This window comes from Pogona vitticeps, chromosome 6 (assembly GCF_051106095.1).
Source record: "Pogona vitticeps strain Pit_001003342236 chromosome 6, PviZW2.1, whole genome shotgun sequence".
Classification (NCBI taxonomy): Eukaryota; Metazoa; Chordata; class Lepidosauria; order Squamata; family Agamidae; genus Pogona; species Pogona vitticeps.
Window position 1 is genome coordinate 3,601,926 of NC_135788.1, and position 22,794 is coordinate 3,624,719.

General features: G+C 42.2%; 1 protein-coding gene across 2 annotated transcripts; it reads left to right on the top strand.

Annotated features, from left to right (window-relative positions):
* Positions 1 to 597: 597 nt before the first annotated feature.
* LOC110085112 (uncharacterized) lies at positions 598 to 22,525 on the top strand. Of its 2 annotated transcripts, none has more exons than XM_073002796.2 (8): positions 598 to 744; positions 6,845 to 6,973; positions 7,503 to 7,663; positions 8,470 to 8,571; positions 11,258 to 12,980; positions 15,294 to 15,428; positions 17,355 to 17,535; positions 18,425 to 22,525. In XM_073002796.2, the coding sequence occupies exons 1-8, from the start codon at positions 676 to 678 to the stop codon at positions 18,679 to 18,681; spliced, it is 2,757 nt and encodes a 918-aa protein (XP_072858897.2). In that variant the 5' UTR covers positions 598 to 675; the 3' UTR covers positions 18,682 to 22,525. The 2 variants fall into 2 exon arrangements, with proteins under 2 accessions (XP_072858897.2, XP_020660616.3); XM_020804957.3 differs by lacking the exon at positions 598 to 744 and adding an exon at positions 4,163 to 4,817.
* The last annotated feature ends 269 nt before the right edge of the window (positions 22,526 to 22,794 follow it).

A 22,794-nucleotide genomic window follows, 5' to 3' on the forward strand; every position in this document is an offset into this window, starting at 1 on the left:
TGAGGTGGCCAGAGGATTGGAGCCTCAGTATTGACACATATTCTCTCTCTCTCACTCTCACACACACACAAAAAGTCTGGTACAATTTCTCCCATTTTGCCTTTGAGCTGAAACCTATGGAGATAATGAACGGTGTTTGCACCAGGCTGACTGGAACCTACGGAAAGTTATTTCTTTGGTTTTTTTCCCTGAAAAAAAAAGGGGGGGGCCTCCAGGCGGCTCTCGAGAACCCATGGAAGCGAGAAAAGGGCTCCTTGTGCAGGCAGGCACCCCGGGGTGGGCGGGCGCTCCCTTCCTCGGCGAGGTCTGAGGGGATCCCGGCCTCCCTTCCCGCGCCTTCAACCGCCACCTTTTCCCCTCCCCCCCACTCCTCGCTCCCGCCCTTTTTTTCCCCCCTTCGCGGCCGTTAACGGCGCGGCCCGGCTCGCGAGAAGAGCGCACGCGCGAAGAGCGCGCGCGGCCACCCAAGCACCCGCCTCCCCCCCCCTCTCGAGGCCCGGCAGGAGGGGCGGAGCCACCGCAAACCCCTCCCTCCTGTTGCGGCCCGCCGGGCGGGCGACGGTTGGGGAAGTGAAGTCCCGCCTCTTTCACCCCCCCCCCCGCCACCGCCCCTCTTTTCTGTCAGTCACTCCGGCGGGCTGAGGGCGGGAAAAGCGACGGGGGGGGCGGAGCCTCATGAAGATGGTGGCGGAAGGCGCCCCCCCTCTAGCGGCTCCCTTCCCCGCAGGGCCCCCCCGGCCTGAGGTGAGGCGCCGGGCCGTGGGCAGCGGCGGCGGGGGGGGGCTGCGGTTGTGTGAATGGGGAGTGGGGGGAAGGTGTGGGGGAGGGGGAGCTATTCCTGATGAGGAGATTGAGGGAAAGGGGGGGGGGGCGGGAAATAGGGCCATGTTGTGGTTTCCATGTCTGAGGAGAAGCGTATGTGGGGAATCTTCTGCCCTCCCCCTCAAAAACAAACCCCCACCCCCTCAGGCGAAGAAGGTGGGCCCCATCGCGTTCCTCCAGGGGCCGAACCGGGGGGAGGGGGGGAAGAGGCCGAAGTGGGTGGAGGGGCAGAGAGAGAGAGCTTCCCCACCCACCCCAGGCTGGGGTTGCTATTGGAGGGGGGGGGCAAAAGAAATTGGGAACTATGAGGGAGAGGCCTTTACACCCCTCCCCTGACTCTGGGGTCTAGGGGGCTGCAGGGAGGAATCCACACACAGAGGATATCCATCTAATTAAACTATCTAATTAATCTCTATCTAATTAAACTCTGCCTATCTATCTATCCCTCCCTCTCCCTCCCCTCCCCCTTTCCCTCTCTAATCTACCTATCTATCTACCTATCTACCTACCTATCTATCTACCTATCTACCTACCTACCTACCTGTCTACCTATCTATCTATCCCTCCCTCTCCCTCCCCTCCCCCTTTCCCTCTCTAATCTATCTACCTATCTACCTACCTATCTACCTACCTACCTGTCTACCTATCTATCTATCCCTCTCCCTCCCCTCCCCCTTTCCCTCTAATCTACCTACCTACCTACCTACCTACCTATCTATCTATCTATCTATCTATCTATCTATCTATCTATCTATCTATCTATCTATCTATCTATCTACCTATCTACCTACCTACCTACCTACCTACCTACCTACCTACCTATCTATCTATCTATCTATCTATCTATCTATCTATCTATCTATCTATCTATCTATCTATCTATCTACCTACCTACCTACCTACCTATCTATCTATCTATCTATCTATCTATCTATCTATCTATCTATCTATCTATCTATCTATCTATCTATCTACCTACCTACCTACCTACCTGTCTACCTATCTATCTATCTATCTATCTATCTATCTATCTATCTATCTATCTACCTACCTACCTACCTACCTACCTACCTACCTACCTATCTGCCTACCTACCTGTCTACCTATCTATCTGTCTATCCCCCCCCCTCTCCATTCCCCCCCTTCCTGTTGGAAGAAGAAAAATCACAGTACTGTACAGAGCGGTGTTTTCTTCTCAGCCCCGTTTTTTGTGCTGTGGGGTTGGGAGACAGGCTTTTTCTGCTTCTCATCGTTGTCGTTTTGGAAGAGGGATCTTCCAAAACTGTGATTCTGCAGGGAGCATGTCGGGCACAATCCAAAAGAAGAGGAGGAAAAACAAACATAAGGAAAAAAAGGAGATAAAAAGATATGGGCCCTTAAAGACTATGACATTATAATGTGAGCTTTTGTGGGCCACGTCCACTTCTTCGGGCGTGTGGAATAAAATGAAACACAGAATGAAACGAGGAATTCACAAGTAAAACATTCAAAATGTTCATTCTCTTGAACCTATTGGTTTTAAAACCTAACACCAAACATAGGCCATAAATTATTGCACACCCAAGACTCTTAAAGGCTATGACAGTTTTACTTAAGAATTTGGTGTTTTATTCTGTGGTTCATTTTATTTCATATGTCTGAAGAAGTGGACGTAAGCCACAAAAGCTCACATTAAAATATACCATAATAGTCTTTAAGAGGCCATATTTTTTGTCTCCTTCCCCCCCCATGTTTTTTTTCCAAACCTTTGGATTTTGTCTGATACACTTTTCTGCTTCTTTTCTGAGAAGATTGAAAGGAGGCTGACCCATCCCTTTCTTGCTTTCCCCCCAACAAAGAATAGAATTGACTTTACTCCATCTTTCAGATCCAGAAATGCGGTGGTCTTTGCATCCTGACCCTCACATCTTTTGTTCTGCTAGGCAAGAAGATTGGTTTACTTTTTTCCATGATGAAAAGGGATTATGTACGACAAGCTTGCACCCCTTTCTCAGAGATGAAGCAATGTGTCTTTCTCTGATGGACCTCGCCTATTACATGAAAAGCCTAATGCTGAATGTCTTTAAACAGAAGCTGTTGGCGGTAGAGAAGCAATAAGTAAAAACTAAGTCTGAAAAATTGGACTAAATACCACTTGAGGTTTCAGATTATTGACTCATTTCAATTTAAGCTTAAACCAGCCTGATTCTTCCAACATTCATTAAGCGGATTGTTAACTTTAGTGTAACCTTCCTGACACTCTGGGTGGTCACTGTTTATTCTTTTACTTGTGAGGGCATGAGGCAAATCTGAAAATAGTGCAATAATTTTATCGAGCACATCCATTACGGAAAATAAGTGAGCTGCTTTCATCAAAATTGTCTTGTTAATCAAGAAACACTAAATGAAAGCAACTATTGACCCAAGTAAGATAAAGAAGGCTAAATCTGCCATTTGTTAATGTGAAGATGGAATAACAGTGATGTTCTGTATATCTAGAAAGCCATCATCACCGTCAAGATGGCAAAGGGCTGTCTGAACTTGTGTGCAAGAATGTGAAGCCCTCTTATACTAGGGATGCTGGAAATTAATTAAGGTGGCCCTCATGCCAGCCTAACTTTTCTTTGGCTTTGTGGCTGCATGCTTTGGCTGGAAGAGGCTCAGGTCTGGTGCAACAGGGCATCAGTTTCACCCCCTTTTTGGCTCTTGTGCCCGCGGATCTCAGTCAACAGCAGATTAGATGGCAGAAGGTGATTTTCTGGAAGCAGAAGAGGTCTGTGCCTAATCCTTAGGTTGAGAAATTATCTGTCAAAGTTATCAGGTCTTTTGGTTGTCATGGGTTTTTTCGGGCTCTTAGGCCGTGTTCTGAAGGTTGTTCTTCCTAATGTTTCGCCAGTTTCTGTGGCCGGCATCTTCAGAGGACAGGAGTAGCACTCTGTGCTCTGCTGCAGTTTGTTTGGGAGTTGAGTATTTATAGCTGTGCATCAGCTTATCAGGTCTTTACTAAAAGTTGTTCTCAAACAAATCCTTATATCTTGGATGTCTCTTTTGTAAACATAACAATGGCTTGAAAGCAAGAGAGAGCTATTTTCAAAGATAAACTATGTTTAAACAGTATAGGTGCTATACTTGTAGTGTAGAAAAGAAAAGCAGGCCCATATCATTTCCTAGCAGATGCCTAAGGCTAGTAGATCCTCCATTGCAAAGCGCTTTTGAAGCTGCTTTCATTTCTGAGCCCTGCACTTCATTGCTATTCCACACTAGTTTGAAGACTACAATTCCCATAATACTTTTACATACTGGTATTCCAGTGACATCAGTCATGGCTGAGGTTAACTAAAGGAAGCAGGCCAAAAACGTAAGCTTGGCGTTTTTCATTCTAGCAAAACTAAGGCAGGCGCTTTAGCAGGTTGAAATCTTTGGGAGGGGTTCATCATTTGTATTGATCTGTTTAATTAAGAATTGTGTGATTTGAGAATAACACTGTCGTTTGAAACCTCAGGCTTTCAATGGGTTTTGTAGAGTTTAAAGATGGTGGTCATGGAAGCTGTGTGACTTGGATAATGTTGGGAGTCTCCTGAATTAGCGTTTGTGCGGACCCAGCCCCGGCCTTCTCCTGGCTGATTTGTTTGTCCTGCTTCATTGAAAAGCGACACTTCAATGGCCTGGCAACAGCTTCTGTGTGCAACAGCTTCTGGCAACAGCTTCTGTGTCTCATAGCAGCAGCTTTGAGGGCAGCTGGGCAAGACTTAACAGTCAAACAGAGTAGAGGCTGCTGTAAAGAAGCAGGTAGTGTAACTTCTTTGCAGGTTTTTAAGAAAGAGTTTTGAATTGAGGCAGAGCACCCCCATCCCAGATTCAGGGAGAGAAGGTGCAGAGTGACACAACAGGACTTCCGCTGAATTGCATTCAGAGCTGAAGAACTTGCTGTATGGTTCGGAGATTTTTGTACCCTAAACGTTTTCCTCTAAATGTTGAGCGGGGGAGTGTTACTCTAAATGTCAGAGTAAAAAAAGGTAAGATGTTGAGGAATACGGTATGCTAACCAGATATGCCAGAATAGGGCCTTGCAGGAATTGTTATGTCTGTGGACAAATTTGATTCATCCTCCTGCCCCCTCCCCCAATTTTTCTGTATCCTAACTAGGTTTGCATCTAGTGTAATATATTTAATTTCATTTAGTTTGGATCATATTTAATTCAACTTTGCTAAACAAAATGATATTTTATATTGTCACTATGTGCTGTATAATTTTTGGTTCTACTGTATGTCGTGGAATTGTGCGGTTGTAACACATACGCTATGCAAAAGAGAGAAGTACTTGCAACAGGGATTTATTGCAAAATACTGAGAATATCTTGGATCAAGAAGGTCACCAACGAAGACATGAATAATGACCAAGAAATCATAAAACACATACAACCAAAAAAGCTAGAATGTTCCAGTCATTGGATAAATAATGAAAACTGCAGATTGTTACAGCCGATCATTCATGGGAAAAGAATTCAGAGAGAGAGAGAGAAGACCTTAACCTGAAGAACCCTTATGATTGTTTTGGATGCAACACAGCATGGTTGTTCAGAGCTGCTGCATTCAAAGTTTGTGTAGGTAGATGTTGCTTAGCCTCCATTGGGAGAGGAATTATAAGAAGAAACAAAATTTTGAATGAGCATTATGTTAATTTTACATACCGTATCAATCATGTTTTTCGAGTCACGTGGTGCTGCTTTTCTTCCCAACAGCAAAAGATGGTTCCTTTGGGAATAAGCCTGCAGTTGTTGAGTCTGGAACCGAAAAGCAGCATGTTGAGAACTCAAGAGATGCGATAAGTGAAGAGAAGGAATGGAGTAAGCTCTCTAGACACCAGGTGGAGAAGTAATCTGAAGGCATCGGAAAAACCCAAATTGCCTGAGGAAGTTAGGAAAATATTGCAGAATTGTCAGACAGAGAAATGTGTGAGGTTGACAGAAAAAAACATGGTAGGAGAAGGAAGAGTGAACCTTCATGGAGTGAATTTGGTTTTATGATCACTCTTAGTTCTGAAAGGAGGCCTTTGAAACCTTATGAAATGCCTGTTTCAAGAAATGGATGAAATTAGAGCTTCAGGACGTATTCAGATGTTGCCTTTAGTTTTTTTAAATTAATATTACTGTCCTTGTGCGACCAGAATAATAAGGGAGTCATGGATCTCAGCTGTGGTACCATCTGCAGTCTGTGTGGGATGAATGGGAGCGTAGACAGAGATGGAACCTAGTGCAGCTGAAACCTGCAAATTGCCGGCTCAGGTTTTACATAGGAATGTCAACAAGGATGTATATGTTTATATTAGGCAGTTACTGGAGATAGACTTTGCCACTATGTCTACACATATGCTGTATGACCTTTATATAAGCAGAATAAGGATTGGAGCTCCAAGGGAAACAGTGGGTAGAAGCAAGTGCAAAGCTTGAAATCAGAAGTTTTTGGTTTGTTGGTTTGTTTTAAAGCAAGTTCCTTTGCAACAGAATAATTGTGATTCTTATCTTTTTGGTGCTGCGGCAGAGGTATTACGTTCCTCTTTATGGAAAGCCAAATACTGTACTTGTATTGTTTTCTTTGTACGTCAAATAGAGCTCGGTCTTTGTATATTTAAACAAAGAAAGGTGAAAGGCAAAAGATAAGAACACCTGTCATACTGTATACGAATTGATCAGTTGCTTCAGTTTGTGGTCTGTGTAGCTGCACTTTGTGTGTTTTTAAAATGAAACACTATGCTTGGGACAGGAAACATTTAGCTGGGTGTTATCGAATTTTCCATTTAATCTGCCAGTCTGCAAATTTAAGCAGCAGTATTTGACAAGAAGTATATTTAGCAACAAGTATTTACTTTTATCCTGGCTAGTATGGAAGCTGCTGAGCTGTGCAAGATGAGGCCAGTACTATGTGTATTACATATAATTTTTCCAGCTCATGTAAAATGCACCGTGCTATTTCATTTATAGCCAGGCATAGTTTTATTAAACGTTTTTTTCATTTATTCTAATGCAGAATTGTCTTTAAATAGGTGGAACAGGTTAAGACGTCCAATCTCTGCTGGTTTGAAAATGTTACTCAACTTGGAAACAACGGTTTCCACATTGAAAGTGGGGACATGGTTAAACAAAGCACCACATTCAGTTGTTGTAAGCCACAGGTGAGCCATAATATTCACTTTGCTTAGAAATCATACTACATAGCAGACTCTGGTAGCTGAATGCCTATCAGCTTGCAAGTGGAACAAGGCAACCCTCCTCCCCAAATAATCTCTCTCTCTCTCTCTCTCTCTCTCTCTCTCTCTCTCTGTGTGTGTGTGTGTGTGTGTGTGTGTGTATGCATGCTGAGGTGACTTCATAAGTCTGGATAACTTTTAAAGATGTGGACTGTCCATTATCTTTACAATTCTGTGACTTGTTTGTAGCTGTCTTTTAAGAAATCTCTTTAAAAAGCAAAAAAGCAAAGCATGCTGCTTATAAGCTGCCCCATTGCACTTAAAGCACTCTCTGGGCGGTTTACAGGATAATTACGCAGGCTACACATTGCCTTCCCAGCAAGCTGGGTACTCATTTTATCGACCTTGAAAGGATGGAAGACTAGATTCCTTATATGCTGTCTTCTTAAAATAATATGTTTGATACCTGTAAAAAATGTTTATTTTTAAAGCTGCTGCTATTTTAAATTTATAGGTAAACAGCCCTAACATGGATACCCAGTTTTTCTCCCCAATATTTGGAGGAATCACCAATACACCATCCTCTGTGGACTCTTCCCAGTTCTATACTGGCTGGTCAGCCTGTGGAGATGATGCCAATACTGTTGCTGCATTACATGACTGTACACAAAAAAGGTAGGAGGCGAGTGCCACCTTGTGGTGCTTTCCTGAAATCTTTTTCCACGTATAGAACCGGTCATTTGTAGTGATTAGAGATGGGCGCGAACCGAACCATGAACCAGATAAAAACATGAACTGGGCTGGTTCGTAGGGTTTTTTTTTTTCAGGGATCCTTTTTCGCTGAAACAAAGCACCAGACTTTTCCCTCCTTCTCTTTGGTGATTGGCTTTGCTTTGGCAAAATGGCTTGCCCACCCCTGCACCCATCGCCTCCCTCCCTTTTTTTGAAGTTGCCACTGCCGTCCTGAAAGGCAGCAGGCCCGGGTCCTCACACGGAGACTGTTCCTGCTGCCTGTGCGCACGCCACTCAGCTGATAGGTGGCAACGGAGGCATCAGACTTGGCTTCTTACAAGGAGCTGGGCCTGCTGCCCCTCAGGATGGCAGCAGTGGCAGCTTCAAGATAAGGTAGGGAGGCGATGGGGACAGGCAAGTGGCGGGATCCCAATCCCCCCTAGCACAAACCACCCTCCCAAAAGCAAACTGAACCAGTTTGTTTTGGTGGGTGGGTGGGCGGATCGTGGTGGCTTGTGGATAGCGAAGGGGCAAATCACAATGCTTATCTAGCTTTAACAATTTGAATGAATATTGTTCCTTGTCTCCCTAAATCCTTTTTGTTTTAGGTTTTTCACACACTGTATTACAAAATGTCAAATGGCTTGAAAACTGGTAAACAACATAATAATGAGTGAAAAGAAACCTTTCAAAATGCTTTATTGATTGGGGTTTTCATTTCAATCCTTTTTGTTTGTTTCTCTTTTTAGGGCACAGGTCAATCTGTCCTATTCTGGCAACGGCCCCGATATGTTTGGTTTAGTGACAGATATCTTAGAGGAGCCAGAGAAGCAAGAGGCTGCTACAGACTGGTAAGTTGATAACAATTTATGTAAATAGTTATTTTAAGGGAACATTGTAAGCTTCACTGGAACAGCCTCCTTTATCTCCATTAACAGCATAGTTATATAAAAATATTTATCTGAGCTCAGAGTGGCTTAACAATCTAAATTTCTTGTAAATATAATTTCCATAGCATTTGACAGTGTTGGCTAGCTTTTCAAAATGAGTGTAGCTCAAATAAGAAATATTCCATAAAGGTACTCATGGAAAACATGGACTCCATACCTTTCTCAGAGTCCCCTACCATCCTATGTCCTCTGGTAGGTGACCTTAAGCATGGAACACATATATTAAAGGTCTGCTCAGGGTTAAATTAAATGTATATACAGTGGTGCCTCGCTTAACGTTTGCTTCGTTTAACGTTTTTTTCGCTTAACGTTTATTTTTTCAGAGGCAGATTGTGCTTCGTATAACGTTTTTCCCTATGGGCGATTTTCGCATAGCGTTTTTGGGACCATGCTTCGCTTAACGTTTTTGGTTTTAGGTCCCCTGCTTCGCTTAACGTTTTTTTTGTTTTCAATTTAAAAAGTGTCTTAGAAGGGTCCAAAACGGTTCTAAATGCTTGGATTTGTTAGAGGACCCCTTAAGTCATGTGCAAACCTGATTTGGCTTTGATCTGACGTTTCGTTAATTTTTTGTGAATTTTTGTTTTTTGGCCCATAGGAACCAATGGACCTGTCAAAATCTGACAGCTCCATGCTTTCCTATGGGGGAGAAAACAATTTACAAAAAATTAACGAAAGTTCAGATCAAAGCCAAATCAGGTTTGCACACAACTTAGGGGGTCCTCTAACGAACCCAAGAATTTAGAACAGTTGCTGAGTCTTCATTAATTTTTTGTGAATTTTTTCTTCCCCCATAGGAAATAATGGAGCTGTCAGATTTTGACAGCTGTCAAAAGTTGGGGGGAAAAAATTCACCATTAATTAACGAAAAGTCAGATCAAAGCCAAATTAACTTTTGCATCCGTTTTAGAGGGTGCAGAAGCTAATCCAAGCATTTAAAACCATTTTTGACCCTTTAATGACACACTTAATTTTGCAAAAATTGACTTCGCAAAGCCATTGAAACCTATTGAGTCAGCTACAATACATTCCAATGGAGGAAACATTGTATCGTTTAACGATGTTTCCTATGGGTTTTTTCGCTTAAGGACGGCAATCCGTGCCTATTGGAACGGATTAACCGGTTTCCAATGCATCTCTATGGGAAATGGTGTTTCGCATAAAGTTTTTTTCGCATAAGGTTTTTTTTTTTTGAACCAATTAAAAACGTTATGCGAGGCACCACTGTATACCTGTTTGTTAATAAGCCATTAAGTTAAATCTTCTAAATATCTACTCACGCCTTTAAGATCCTGTAAACCAATATTGATGATGCTTTAACTGTTTTCTATAGTAGTTAAGAGATTTTAGTTCCATCAGCTTTCTCAAAACTGGATAGCCAGCTTGTAGTCTGTCTGATTCTACTGTGCCATTGATCTTCACAGCTTATTGACCTCTCCTTGAATCTTGCCCATGGCCTCACAACCACTCCTTCTGATTTTAACCAGCATCTTGCACCTAAGCTGCTTCTAACATATTTTCATGGATAGTTGAGCGATGTCGCTGTCCTCTCGGGATACCCAAATATCCTCTCTTGGAAAAGCTTCTGGTAGCGTTTCCCCCAGCCTGGCTTGTTAAACCCAATCACAACATGGAGCTGTGACACACAAACATGTATACATTTTAAACATACCACTCCATCAAAGCTGCTTTTGTTATGTCAGTCTTTTCTTAAAGTTGGACAGCTTGGGATGTACAGTATCTAAAACTACAATTTGCAGAGACCCTTGTCCAGCAGGCCGAGGCAAAGAGGCAGTCATGAAAGCAGCAAAATCAGGGAGCTGGACAAAGGGACTGATTGTGTTTGTCTTCAGTGTGGAAGGGATGATCCCTCTCAAATTGGCCTCCTCAGCCACACTAGACGCAGTTCGAAGACCTCTATTCAGAGCATGTTACCATAGTCTCTCGAGACTGAAGGATATATTAACAGAGGAAGAACGGCACACCTGACATGCAAGAGAAGGCACATATATAGGAAATCTCTGTAGAATGTGAACATGCTAAAGAGACATCTGAGTGTCAGGGCTGGATGTTCTGATGCAGCATTCATGATGTGCCGTTTCAAAAGAGACTACACAGCCACCTATGCTATCACGCCTTAGTTAAGCCTTTGTTTATCATATTCACCCACTTAATTTACATCTCCTTGTTCTTTATTTTAAGCTCAGTTTTTTTCTGTTGTCCTATCCAGTATTAGAATCTAACATTAGCATAAGCACCTAGCATGTGAAGCTAACATCCCTTCAACTGTATTCCAAGCTATTGTGCTCTCTTTCTACAAAGAAACTAATAGGATAGCATCTTTTTTAGCCAGCCCATGCATCTTGTTGATGCACTGAAGATAAAAGGTGTCTTTTTAAACCTACATTAAACATAAATCAGGTAACAATTCCAGATTTAATCTCTGGCATTTTGTTTTTTTGAAAAAAGTGGAATAATGGCAGGAAAATATTGTTGCCTGTGAAATAAATAATATGCTGTGAGCTGTACCAGTGATTTGATGCAAAATCACATGCTTTGTTTAACTCAGCAATATTATTTTTTGTCTTAGGAATTCTTTATCAAGATTATTCCCACCAGTGTGGTCATCAGACTTTCAAAACAACAGCAGCCTCTCGGGTCTTTTTCCTATGAAGATTTTGGGAAATGATGACCTTACCAACTTAGTTGATGTCCAGCAATCTTACGAAGAAAACTGGCAAAAGGCATCCTCTGTGGAATTGTTAAAGAACGAACTCAACGACCTCCATGTCATAGGATCCTGGGAGTCGCCTGGGAGTGTTTGCATCCAGTCACCTGAGGACATCCTGAAGAACGCTGATCCAGAGAACAAGGCTCTTAAGAGTATTGGAACCAATCAAGGCAACTTTGTACGCGTGCAAAATTACAACAAGAATAGCCATGGGAGCACACCTTCGTCTCATAATAAAATAAAAGACACTACCAATAAGGAATGCCAGAAATCTGGCAGAGGAAGAGAGATGATGATGAGAAATGACACAGAAGGCTCAAGCAACAATTTCATCCAGCTGTCAAATTCTCCTATAGGTGGAATATGGGACCCAGTAATCCAGGAAAATAATTTGTGTCCTGAACAGTATACGGGTTTTACAACTACTCATGAGTGTCAGGAATTTAGCTACTTGTCTGAACATTTTCTTAGTTCAGCACTTAATACAGAAAATAGCTTTCCTGAAGCAGTGGAAACAGAATTTCAGGAAAACTACCCACAAAACAGCCACCATAACATCCGAATGTCAGTGACCTTTCACAATGGTGAACATAAGGGCCCCCTACAGCCTCAGAAAGCTCCCTGTAGTCAGTCGGCTCTAAAACCAACTGCGCGGAACATGAAGTCATCTTACAATGGATATACGTGGCTGGAGACAAAAAGACCAAATCCAAGTGCTGTGTCCTGTGCAACCTATGGGAAGCAAAAGGAAATGTCTTCCGTTCAGTCAGGTGGACCTTCCACTAAACGGTCCCCAGGCCAGCTATCCTATTCACAGAAGCCATCAGGGCCATCCTTGAGAAATGATGGCAAACAACAGTTATTTGCTAACATTCCCAGTATTTCAGGATATTCTAGTTCTAGAGAAAATCAGAAACAACCACGTAACCCTGTTGGACACTCCCAGATTCATTCTTTAGCTGTTTCAGAGGGATACTGTGGTAAAGTATCTGTTAATGCTTCTTCCAGTTGTTTATCACAGCAGCACTCGCTGATAAACGAGTCTGCAAAGCACCACAGATTTAATAATAAGCAAAACCGATATAATACCGATGAGAGAAGAGGGCAATACGAAGGAAGACAGAGGAATCATTCAATTCCACACACAAGATATGTAGGCCCGGATCAGCCACAGCTTGAAATATGGGGAAGAAAACCAGAACCAAATGGTGCTGCCTTAACTGATTTCATCAATCCTTCTTTCCTTCCTGTGTTCCCATTAGTGTCTGGTTATAAACCCATGCCCAGTTTCCCTCCATTGAATCCTCACCTGTTTTCATCACCCGCCAATGTTGCGTTTTCTCTTTTGCCGTTTCCATGGGCTGAACTTGCTGATCTCCTTCCTTATGACGACTTGCCCCATTTAAGTCCTTTCCTGAATGACCTCTTCTGTGGAGAGACTGCTTCTCCGTGCTTGGCCTTTCCACCGCCCCCTAGCCAGTATCGGCCTCCAAGGAGTCGTAATGGACCGGCCAATGAGCTTCATATTCATCTGGAAGAATGTTATGAGCAGTGGAGAGCACTAGAAAGAGAACGGAAAAAGGTCAGTAACATAATCCACTGTCAGCTGAAATGTAGCTGGAGCTATTGGTAACATGGACAAGAGAAATTCTGTACAGGAGGAGTTCCATATACACCTCCAAATGGTGCCCCAGGGAAGAATAGGAAGCCTTTAAGTATTCGACTCTGGTGTTTCAGCTCTGTTCAAATATATCTTAGGCTATGCAAAATAGCAGGTTCTTGATAGGCATGGGTGTATCATAACAAGCTGGAAATAAAAAAAACACCTTTTAATCACCAATGAGGAAAGGATGTTGGAGTAAATATTGTGTGCATGTTGGATGACAGCTGGGATGAACTCAGGAGAGCTTTTCATAGAGTGGTTCCTGTAGCCTTCCTGCAGTCAGCATGCTTCCCTTATGTTTGCTCAGTCTGCTGTGTTTCTGTAGTAGGAGATAAAGCCAGGCCTCTGTCAAAGACTGGAGCAAGTCAGGGTGAGGCTGCCTATTTCGTATCCTGGTTCCTGACTGTTTGCATAAAATTTATCGGCAGCAGTTTGAATTAGGCTTGGAACCAGGCTGACGGCCAGTGAAGCGGGCATAAGATCAGAATTTTATGAGAAGTTAGGATCTTGGTCTAGGTTTTTAACTTTTTTTTTTTTTTGAGGAGAGAGGACATTTTCAAACACTTCAAATGCAGCTTATGATTCTTCATAATTTAATCAAGAATGGCTAAGTTCTACATCCAGGGTAAATGAGATTAATCACATTGCAGATTTGTTTGTATTTTCATAGGATATTTACTTTGCATTATCTTATATCACACTTAAAGATCTCTAGAATGAAGGAAGCAGTCTTGTGAGAGATGAGTTCTGAGTAAAGAACCTGCTAGAAGGAAAAAGTAACCATATAGATAGATGTCAGTGAGTCCGAAGAGAGTTTTGAAGACCTCTTGTTTGCTTATGTTCCATTTATCTACCTCCCTGGAGGAAGGGAACTTTTATTCCTTGGAAATGTGTGTAGCATATTAGATTCCATGTGGCGTCTCCTATGAAATCATGGGACAGTTCTGGCTAAAAGCAGGCTAGGTGATACATCACTGCCTGTCTTTTAAGTCCATTTCTATCTGTTGTGCGAAAATAGGGAATTTAAGTCATTTAGACCATATCAGGCCTGCATCTCTTTGTTTTTGAGGTCGCTAATTTTCTAGAAGCAAGAAGCAAGACTGAAATTGCTTATTTACGTGGTAGAGAATATTTCAAATCCATCATGCATTCACAGGTTACTTGTTTTTTGCCTTGCTGATCTTTTGGTGGAAGAGGCTGGAACCCTTTTTGCTTTTTATTGCTGGCCTCCTATCTATGACTCTACCAAGGAAACCACAGCCTTGAGTTTCGTTGAGCAGGGCTGTTGATAACAGGAAGATCTGGAGGTCACTCGTTCATAGGGTGGCCATGAGTTGAAAGTCACTTGATGGCACATAACAATGAACAAAAAACACCGCATAATGTAAAATAGTTTTGTGGGATGTCTTACCGCGGTACGTGTATTTAAAATACAGGTAGAGGGGAAAGGTAATGAATCAGGCAAGAGAAATCCAGACACAGGTTTGTAACTGTCACTGCCACCTGTTCCAGGTACATAAGTCCCAACATGTATTTTTTGGGCCAGAAAAGTGAGAGTTGTTAACATGCCATCAAGTCACTGTCATCCTAATAAGATTTTCAAAATATGTGAGATATTTAAAGATTGGTCTTACAGTTTCTTTGCCCCAGTGGATTTCCATGGACGAGATAAAGTTTGAACTTTGATCTCCTGAATCCTATTTTGTCCTGTGGTCCACTTTGGCTCTTAGTATTTCTGGAGGCCTTCGGGAACACCCGTTTTATTTACAACAAGGTACACCTTCTCTCTGCCTTGTTCCAGTCCAAAATTCCCCATTAAGGATTTTATGAAGCTGGACCTAGAGCTCCGGCCATTTCCAGTTTATTTCTGGAGGGGCGGGTGATGAGGCAGCTTGCAGAGGCTTCTGGATGCCATAATGTTAGTCCCTGAACCCTCAGAGCTTGCCCACTGATACAGTAGGCTTTCTCTGAGTGAGTGACTGGCCGCCTGAGTGGGGTGTGTGAATGGATGGTTGGGCCTTACTGCTCTGAATGTTTGTTTTGGTGTTCCTTTTGTTTTTGTATGGCGTTTGTTTGGTTCCTTTTTAGTATTTGTATTCTTATTGTTGTTAGCTTTAACATTGTCTTTTAATGATGTAAGCTGCCTTTTTAAAGGAGAAAGGCAAGGTAAAAATATTTTAAATAAACAAACAGAACATATTCTGGTAACCTCTTCTGCTGTTTTCCCTTCAGACAGAGGCAGATCTAGCAAGAAGTTTTCCAGGGAAGCGGGTGTCCATCTCCAGTAATGCTCCCTTTTCCCAGCTTCCTGCCAAGCCTTCCCGCGTGGATCGTCTGATTGTGGACCAGTTCCGAGAGCAGGCAAGAGTAAGCACCCTGAAAGAGGATGTCTCACTGGGGCTTTCACTTCATATCGGTGGGAAAGTTGTGCTGGCCTGTTTTTTGTTTTTGTTTTTAAATAGCTTGACCGTAGTTTGACAGGAGCAGATAGGAAATGAAAGTGCTGAGAGCGACGTTAGTCAATACTGCAAGACTAGCTTTGCCCGTGAAAGAAATGTAAATAAGGCTATTGTGTGAACTGGTGACTCCTTCCAAATCCTATTCCCTGACCAGAACAGCAGGGCACATAACCTCTGCTCAGAGCTTTGAAATCTCAAGGCACAGTGGTTCAACTGCAGTACTGCAGTCAAGCCTCTGCTCACAAACTGGGTTCGATCCTGAGAGGGCTCTGGTAGGCAGCTCATGGTTGACTCAGCTTTCCGTCCTTCCGAGGTCACTAAATTGAGTACCCAGCTTGCTCGGGGATGGGCAGTGTGTATCAACTATAAGATGTGAACCGCCCAGAGAGTGCTTCAAGCACTATGGGATGGTATGTAAACGACACACTTTGCTTTTGTCCCATACGTGTGGAGGGGGTGTATGAACTCTTCGAGCTATGAAAGGTTGTATTTTGCTTTGTTTGGAATAACCAATATCCACTCCAAGTGATCTCTTTGATTTTTTGTTGTTGTTGTTGTTGTTGTTGGTTGTTCAGTCAGAAGCAGCTGCTAATGGGGAATAGCTTGGTTGATTTCAGGCAACTTCTCCTCATGGGCCATGAACATAGGCTACCCAGTGTTATGAAAGCTACTTACAGGTAGCCTGGGTTCTTTCTCATACCCTGCCTTTAAATGGTTTGCCTTAGCACCAGTTAAACCAGTGCCTGCAGTTGGTGGCCAGGGCCAGATAGAGATGATGCTGTGGAGAGACCAGGCATTCCAAAAGAGTTGTATGTGTGTATCATTGAATTGTTATGTGCCTTTTGGGACAGGTTGGCAGTCTGGAAGGGAAGGTGGGCTGTAATCAGGTACTTCTTTCTATCCACATGACGTGTGTGCTTGATTGCCTTCAAATTCGCCCATCTCCTTATATTCTCAGTCACCCAAGGACTGCCGTGAATGCTTTGTGTCCTACAACCATCTTGGCGGGAGCTCAAAATGCCTATTCTTAGTTGTAAAGCAGCCTCCTAGGGGAAGCATGCCAGATAACAATCATGACAGTGTTCAGAAGGGGGTGTAAGCCTTACCTGAGGAGGACTCTGGAGGGACTGCGAAACCAGATAAAGAGAAATGCAGAACCTCAAGCCTTCAGTGTGGAAACAAACTGGAAGTCAGAGCTACACTGCTCTGTTGGAGTTCTTACAGTGGGGTCTTGACTTAAGAACGGCTTGAGTTAAGAACATTTTGACTTAAGAACCGCTCTCATAAGAAAATATTGACTTGACTTACATACTTAGATTTGAGTTAAGAACTGAAAAAAACCACGTGGGAGGCAGGGAAAGTGCAAAATTTGAACTTTCAGTTAACTGTTGGCCAGTGAAAAGGGTGCCTGTCTGCTTCCTCACTCCTCCCAGCGTTTAGAGAGTGGATTGGGAGACAGTCTTCGGACTGCCTGGCCCTGTACTGCCTGGACTGTATTTTCCCTGCCTTCCCTGAACCTTTCTTGACCTAAGAAAAAAAGAAACAAAATATCCCCCTCTAGTGGTCGAAGGCAGAATAGCAGCTCCCCATTAGTTTCTATGGACGGAAAAGAGCAGATACGGATCAAATGGTTTTCAATGCATTCCTATGGGAAATGCAGATTTGACTTGAGAACATTTTGACTTGAGAACCGCCTTCCAATACGGATTAAGTTCTCAAGTCAAGACCCCACTGTATTTAAAAAAACAGCAACCAAAAACTTGGAATGGCTAACTGGGTTTCCCCCTCCCTCCCAAGATAAAAACGTCCAATGAAACACTCTTGTCCTTTATAGGTACACAGCTTAGTTGGGAAAATGCAACACCTCTGTGAGATTCCTGTCCATAGAAACATATCTGCCACTTTGGGACGTCATTTGGAAGCCATCTGTGCTACTCAAGCAAAACGCAAGGAAGAGATCATTAATGCTGTTAATCCTCAGCGGCTAGGGATGTCTCGTTACAATAAGGAAAAAGGCAAGTGGCTTTTGTTTGATTATGGCAAAACTTACAGATTTTAATTATGGCTTCCTTAAAAACAAAATATTAACATATGGATTAATGAAATCTGCATAGAGTTCCCTGTGAGTAAGTTCTTACGTCAAAAGCCTACTGTTTGTTTGTGATGATGCACCAGTGGCAAGAGCATAATCATCTCACAGGAGACCATTCCTCTCTCTGTCCCCAACTGAGGGCACTGTCTAGTGTCTGTGTTTTTTTGTCAGTACTTAAAAATAATGGTTAAACCTTGCACTGCCTATTAAATAGAGAGCTGTTTTTTAAAATCAAGTCAGTGCTTAATTGGTAGCATTATAATCAGTTTTTTTAAAACCGATCTTGAGAAGGATGAAAGCAACGGCTGGTTTTTTTAAGAACTAAAGTTGGCCTTAGACATATGGCAGTTTAGTTCTTGCAGCAGTCCTTCAAAGGTCACCTGAAGATAAAATTAACAAGTGGAATAACAAATTTATATAAGATATTGGAGACTCTCCCTCATCCAGCCCATTGCTGCCTTCTATGTATCGATGAGCAGCAATACAAGAAATTGAGAGGAGCAAGGGTCAGGGTGTTTTGAAAGTAACTGAATAGGGCTTGTCTGGGAAAGCTGGGGTTGGAAACAGTTAAAATACAGAATCTTAAGAAGATTTGCTGGGAGAAATAAGCTGAGGAAAAAAGAACATCAGAACATTGTCACATATGAACCCTGGATAGTTCATGAGAAGCATTGTAAGAGGAATTACAGTTAAGTATATGTGTGTTGTGATGCTAAAAGCTGCCCTCTTTGCGTGAGACTCTTTTGTCAAAACCTCCCTTGTTCAGTGCTTCCTGTTGAACTGTAAATAACTGAATGCTGGTTTTGTTATAGATGTCCTAGCTCTTGCAGCTGCCATTAAAGATCTGGCCTTCTTCACGCGGAAAACCCGTACAGCTTTGTGGTGCGCTTTTCAGATGACGCTGCCGAAAACGTCAGCAGGCGCCCTGGTGAAAAAGGAGGAAGTGGAAAAGGCGTTGCAGGGGCTCTGCCCGGTAGACTGCAGCTTCCGAGTGAAGATCCTTGCAGAGCAGGAAGACAAAGAAAACCAGAGGGAGAATCCCAATGAACCCCAACCAGTCATCAAATGAGCACCGTCCAGCAAACCTTGCAGCAGAGTGAAAAGCCGACCTGGCTGTTGTTGAAATCTAGCTGGTGTATACTGCGCGTCCAGTGCCATTGTTCAAATCTAGATGGGTGTGTTTCTCTTGTAATCTTGCAGCAATCTTAGTATGGATGGCGTGTATGTGCAGTTTAAAAGAGAAATGATCAAAATAAATGTAGGCAAGCAATAGTCATTCTTCTTCTTGATCCCTGATCCAAAGCTGTGACTCAAGCCATGAACTAGGAAACTAGCAAACGGCTTAGTTGACTCTCATATTTTTACAGTTTAGTGTATTTCACAATACCACTTAAGCATTTATTAATCCTTCATCTTGTAATATTAATATTTTAAGTGCCAAAGTGATAACTGAATACTGTTATCGTCGTTGCTGTTTTGGAATAATGTACCTATATGTTGTGGTATTGTTAGGAGCCGAGAAAAAATGCGGATGATCTGGTTTAAGCAATCAGCAGTTAACATTAGTTCTGTTAAAATTGTGAAGCTGTTTTTGCCAGTGTGCGTTTCAAGCTGAGCTAATCCAGACCTCGCCATCACTAGGTATGGTGGTTCAACAGATTCTGTAGGTTTTGGAAAAAGAAGGAAAGTTTTAAATACCATGTATTAAATATTCAATTATGGTGCGTGTTAGTTAGTGGAATTAAATACTTTGACATTAGGAAAGGAATACAGTACTTTGATACCTTAGTGGCTTAAATGATTATTTAACTTGGTATGCACTTAATGAAAACTATAGCTGTTGATATTTATTTTAAGAATTAATATATCATTTGTCTGACTTCACTATACACTTTGATCCCTCACCAGACCTATTAATCAGGCTTAATGTATGCTCAGGGTCTGTTACATGTATCTATAAACTATAAATATGCACAAGGTATTATGTTTGTAGAGATGGGATGTTTGTACAAATAGTTCTGTAGACTTACTTGATACTAGGTTACCAAAGCTGACTGGTTTATTTTTAGCACGGGGAAATTTTGTATGTTGAATCACTATTATTGGGCTTCATGCTGTGTCATGGACAATCAGATTCATCACATGCCAACATGAATGTATAAGATAACTATAACAGATGGTTTCCCTCTCCAAAGTTTTACTAGTGCCCTTTGATTTCGGTCGCTCCAAGTACAGGTTTCCCCTTTCACGAGAATGCTGTGTACAGCCCCATGCAAATGGTGATGGGGCCGTATGTTTGTGTACAGAAGGCTGTCACATTGTAGTGAAGGGAGGGACCTTTGTGTGTATCTGTGCACATGTGCATAATTCCTGTGTGTTAAAGAAAATCTGGATTGGGGCTTTGGTAGGTGGATTCTTATCATTTCTGAGTATTAACTTTTTCACAATCTTGTAAAATGTGGGATAGCCTGCGTGTACTGATCACCCAGTCGTGTGCTTGTATCTTATATGTTAGAGGAGAACTCTGAAGAGCAGTTCTCACGCTCCGAAGATCCTTGTTGAAAAAGCGAGGAATACTTCGAAGAACAGATTTCTTTCATCTAACACGTCAGATATCGCTCTGAGAAGCACAATTGGGTCGTTAACATTTCCCCCACTGTGTTCAGTTTTGAGCTTGTGGTCATTTAGACCCGTGGTTCTCATCCTTGTGTCCCCAGATGTTCTTAGACTGCCGCTCCCAGACTCCTTCCCCCCACTAGCTGTGCTGGGGAGGATTCTGGGAGCTGTAGTCCAGAAACCCCTGGAGAGCCAAGGATGGGAACCACAGATTTGAGACAACAGGGATGGGGAGGCAATATTCAGCAAAGACATTGCTGGGTGTCAGCTCCCAGTATTTCTCACCTGCAATTATGCTGGGTAAGGCTGGCTGGAGATTGCAGTGCAACCGTGTCCCTAGTCTACCCCTTTGCCTATCCCTTGATTGTGTAAAGTTTTTACAGCAGATGCAAGGACTTCAGTATCTGCAGCAAGAAGTTGCAGATTCCTTGTATTCTTCTTACTTGGTTTAAAGTCCAAAGGAAACAATCTTCAGAGTGCCAGAATTCTTAAGGAAAATATAAATAATATTTTCAGCTTCAGTTTTTTCCTAAAAGATTAAGAATGCTGGAGACTTATATTTTGTGCATTTTGCACTAATGGTCTAAAGGTCAGATAGGTTTTAGAACCAGTTTAATATATGAGCGGTTAATTGTATTTAACTTTTATCACTAGTGCTTTGTTAGAAAAGATAATTCAGCAGCCTGTTCTTTCCTGTTTATAAAATACTTGTATTTTTTATGGACGTGAGCGTAATAATGATAGGCGCACTGAATTTGTGAGAAGTGTTTTAAAACAGTGGTTATGATGATTGGTTGCTTTAGTAATGTGCCTTTGAAAAGTCTTTAAGGTAAATAACTGTGTGCTCAGCTTTTTTTTTTTTTTTGGCAACTGAACAATTTAAAGGGATTTCTAAGCTGCATTTCATAGGTAGTTTTACAGTATGAGTGTTTCGTAATCGGTTTCCAGCACTGGGTTTCCTAGCATTATAATACCTAAAATAATATCTGTTATCATTCTGTTGATTATAAAAGTGTCCTGTCCGTTTTTATTTTGTGTCTTTTGTCTGCATTTTGAGCTCCCTTTACAAAATGGTAGTATATGTACCCACCAAAGAGTGAGGTTATATTTTATGCATGCTAATTGTAATTCAGCCTTGAGGAAGAACTGGAAGCAGGAGGCTACACCAAGTTATTTTGTTCAGGGTGTTTCCCCAGCAGTATTGAGGTTAGCCACCTTGTACCTCTGGCTGATGATCCTATTAAATACTTTGCATTCAGGGCTTCATTTAGAAATGAGGCAGAATCGATGTAGGAGCTCCTCATATAGAGGAATATACTGATTATATTACGGTTGGTTCTGATCAAGTTCCCTTAGGTGCACAAGGCTAGGTGACTCACATGCCTTTTGAATTAAGTCCTTATCAGTTTCCTGCTCCTAACTCCTCAAACACGTTTAGCTGCTGGAGTTCCTGAATTTTTTTATTCTTAGAATGCTCTAAAATATTTCCAGCTTTATATTCCAAGATGCCAGTTGCCAAATCAAATCCATACTTTCTATTAGCGGTGCAGTAATCATTTGCTTTTTAACCGCTAGGTAAAATTAAGCTGCGTACAGTAACTTGAAGATCAGGTATCCTCATTCTCAAAATCAGTGCCATGCTTCCCCTTTCGCTTGTATCAGAACATGTATTGTTTTTGTGATCTAAATGTACTACACTGTGATGCTTCAGCGCTTGGGTAGATCTCGCTGGATTTGCCCAATGATGACTCTAATATCAGATAATGTTAAATTATGCAGCATAGATATGCAAACTTAGATATTCGTATTGAAAATGCTTTTAGAAATGTGTTTGTGATTGTGTGTGTATCGCCAACTTCTTGTGGAGATTATGATCTCTGAAAACTGGAAGCTGTCATGTTGAAGACTGGTGAGAAGAATGGCAGAGATTTAAATGGGAATTGGTTGATCATAAAACTAAATCGGGTTGAATCTGTTCTTAGTTTCCTGTTGGAATTTGATTAAGGAGTTTGTGTCTTAATGTTGCAGACAGGGTTCTGCAATGAACGGTGCAGAATTTAGCCTTGGAATGGGCTTCTGGATGTTGTTTTTCACAATCAGTGGTACATAATAGCTTGAATCAAATGTGGTCCTTCAAGAAAGGGAGGGAGAAAGGAGAGATGGCTCTGTCTTAATTCCCCACACAGCTCTTTCCTAAAGTCACACTCTACTCACTGATATTGGATCTAACTCTTATCTCTACTAAAATACAATCTAGGTTTGTGAAGCTACAGAGACCACCTGGCAAGGTTCCCCATACACAGAGGTGTTTAGTCTTGCTTGCCTAGCCGAATTTGTGCCTTCCTTTCTCTCAGAACAGCAGCCTGTCCGCGTATTTTTTTCATGCACTATTTTTTGAACTCAAGTTTCACCTGCGGTTTGCCATCCGGTACTGTTGGGCGTTCCTGTTTTGAGCAAAACCCTCCCAGGTATATGGATTACTTTCCATCTTTCTTTGGATTTTGGCTGTCATCTTAAGAACGATACATTGGTGACTTCATTGCATACTCTTGGTGACTTTAATACA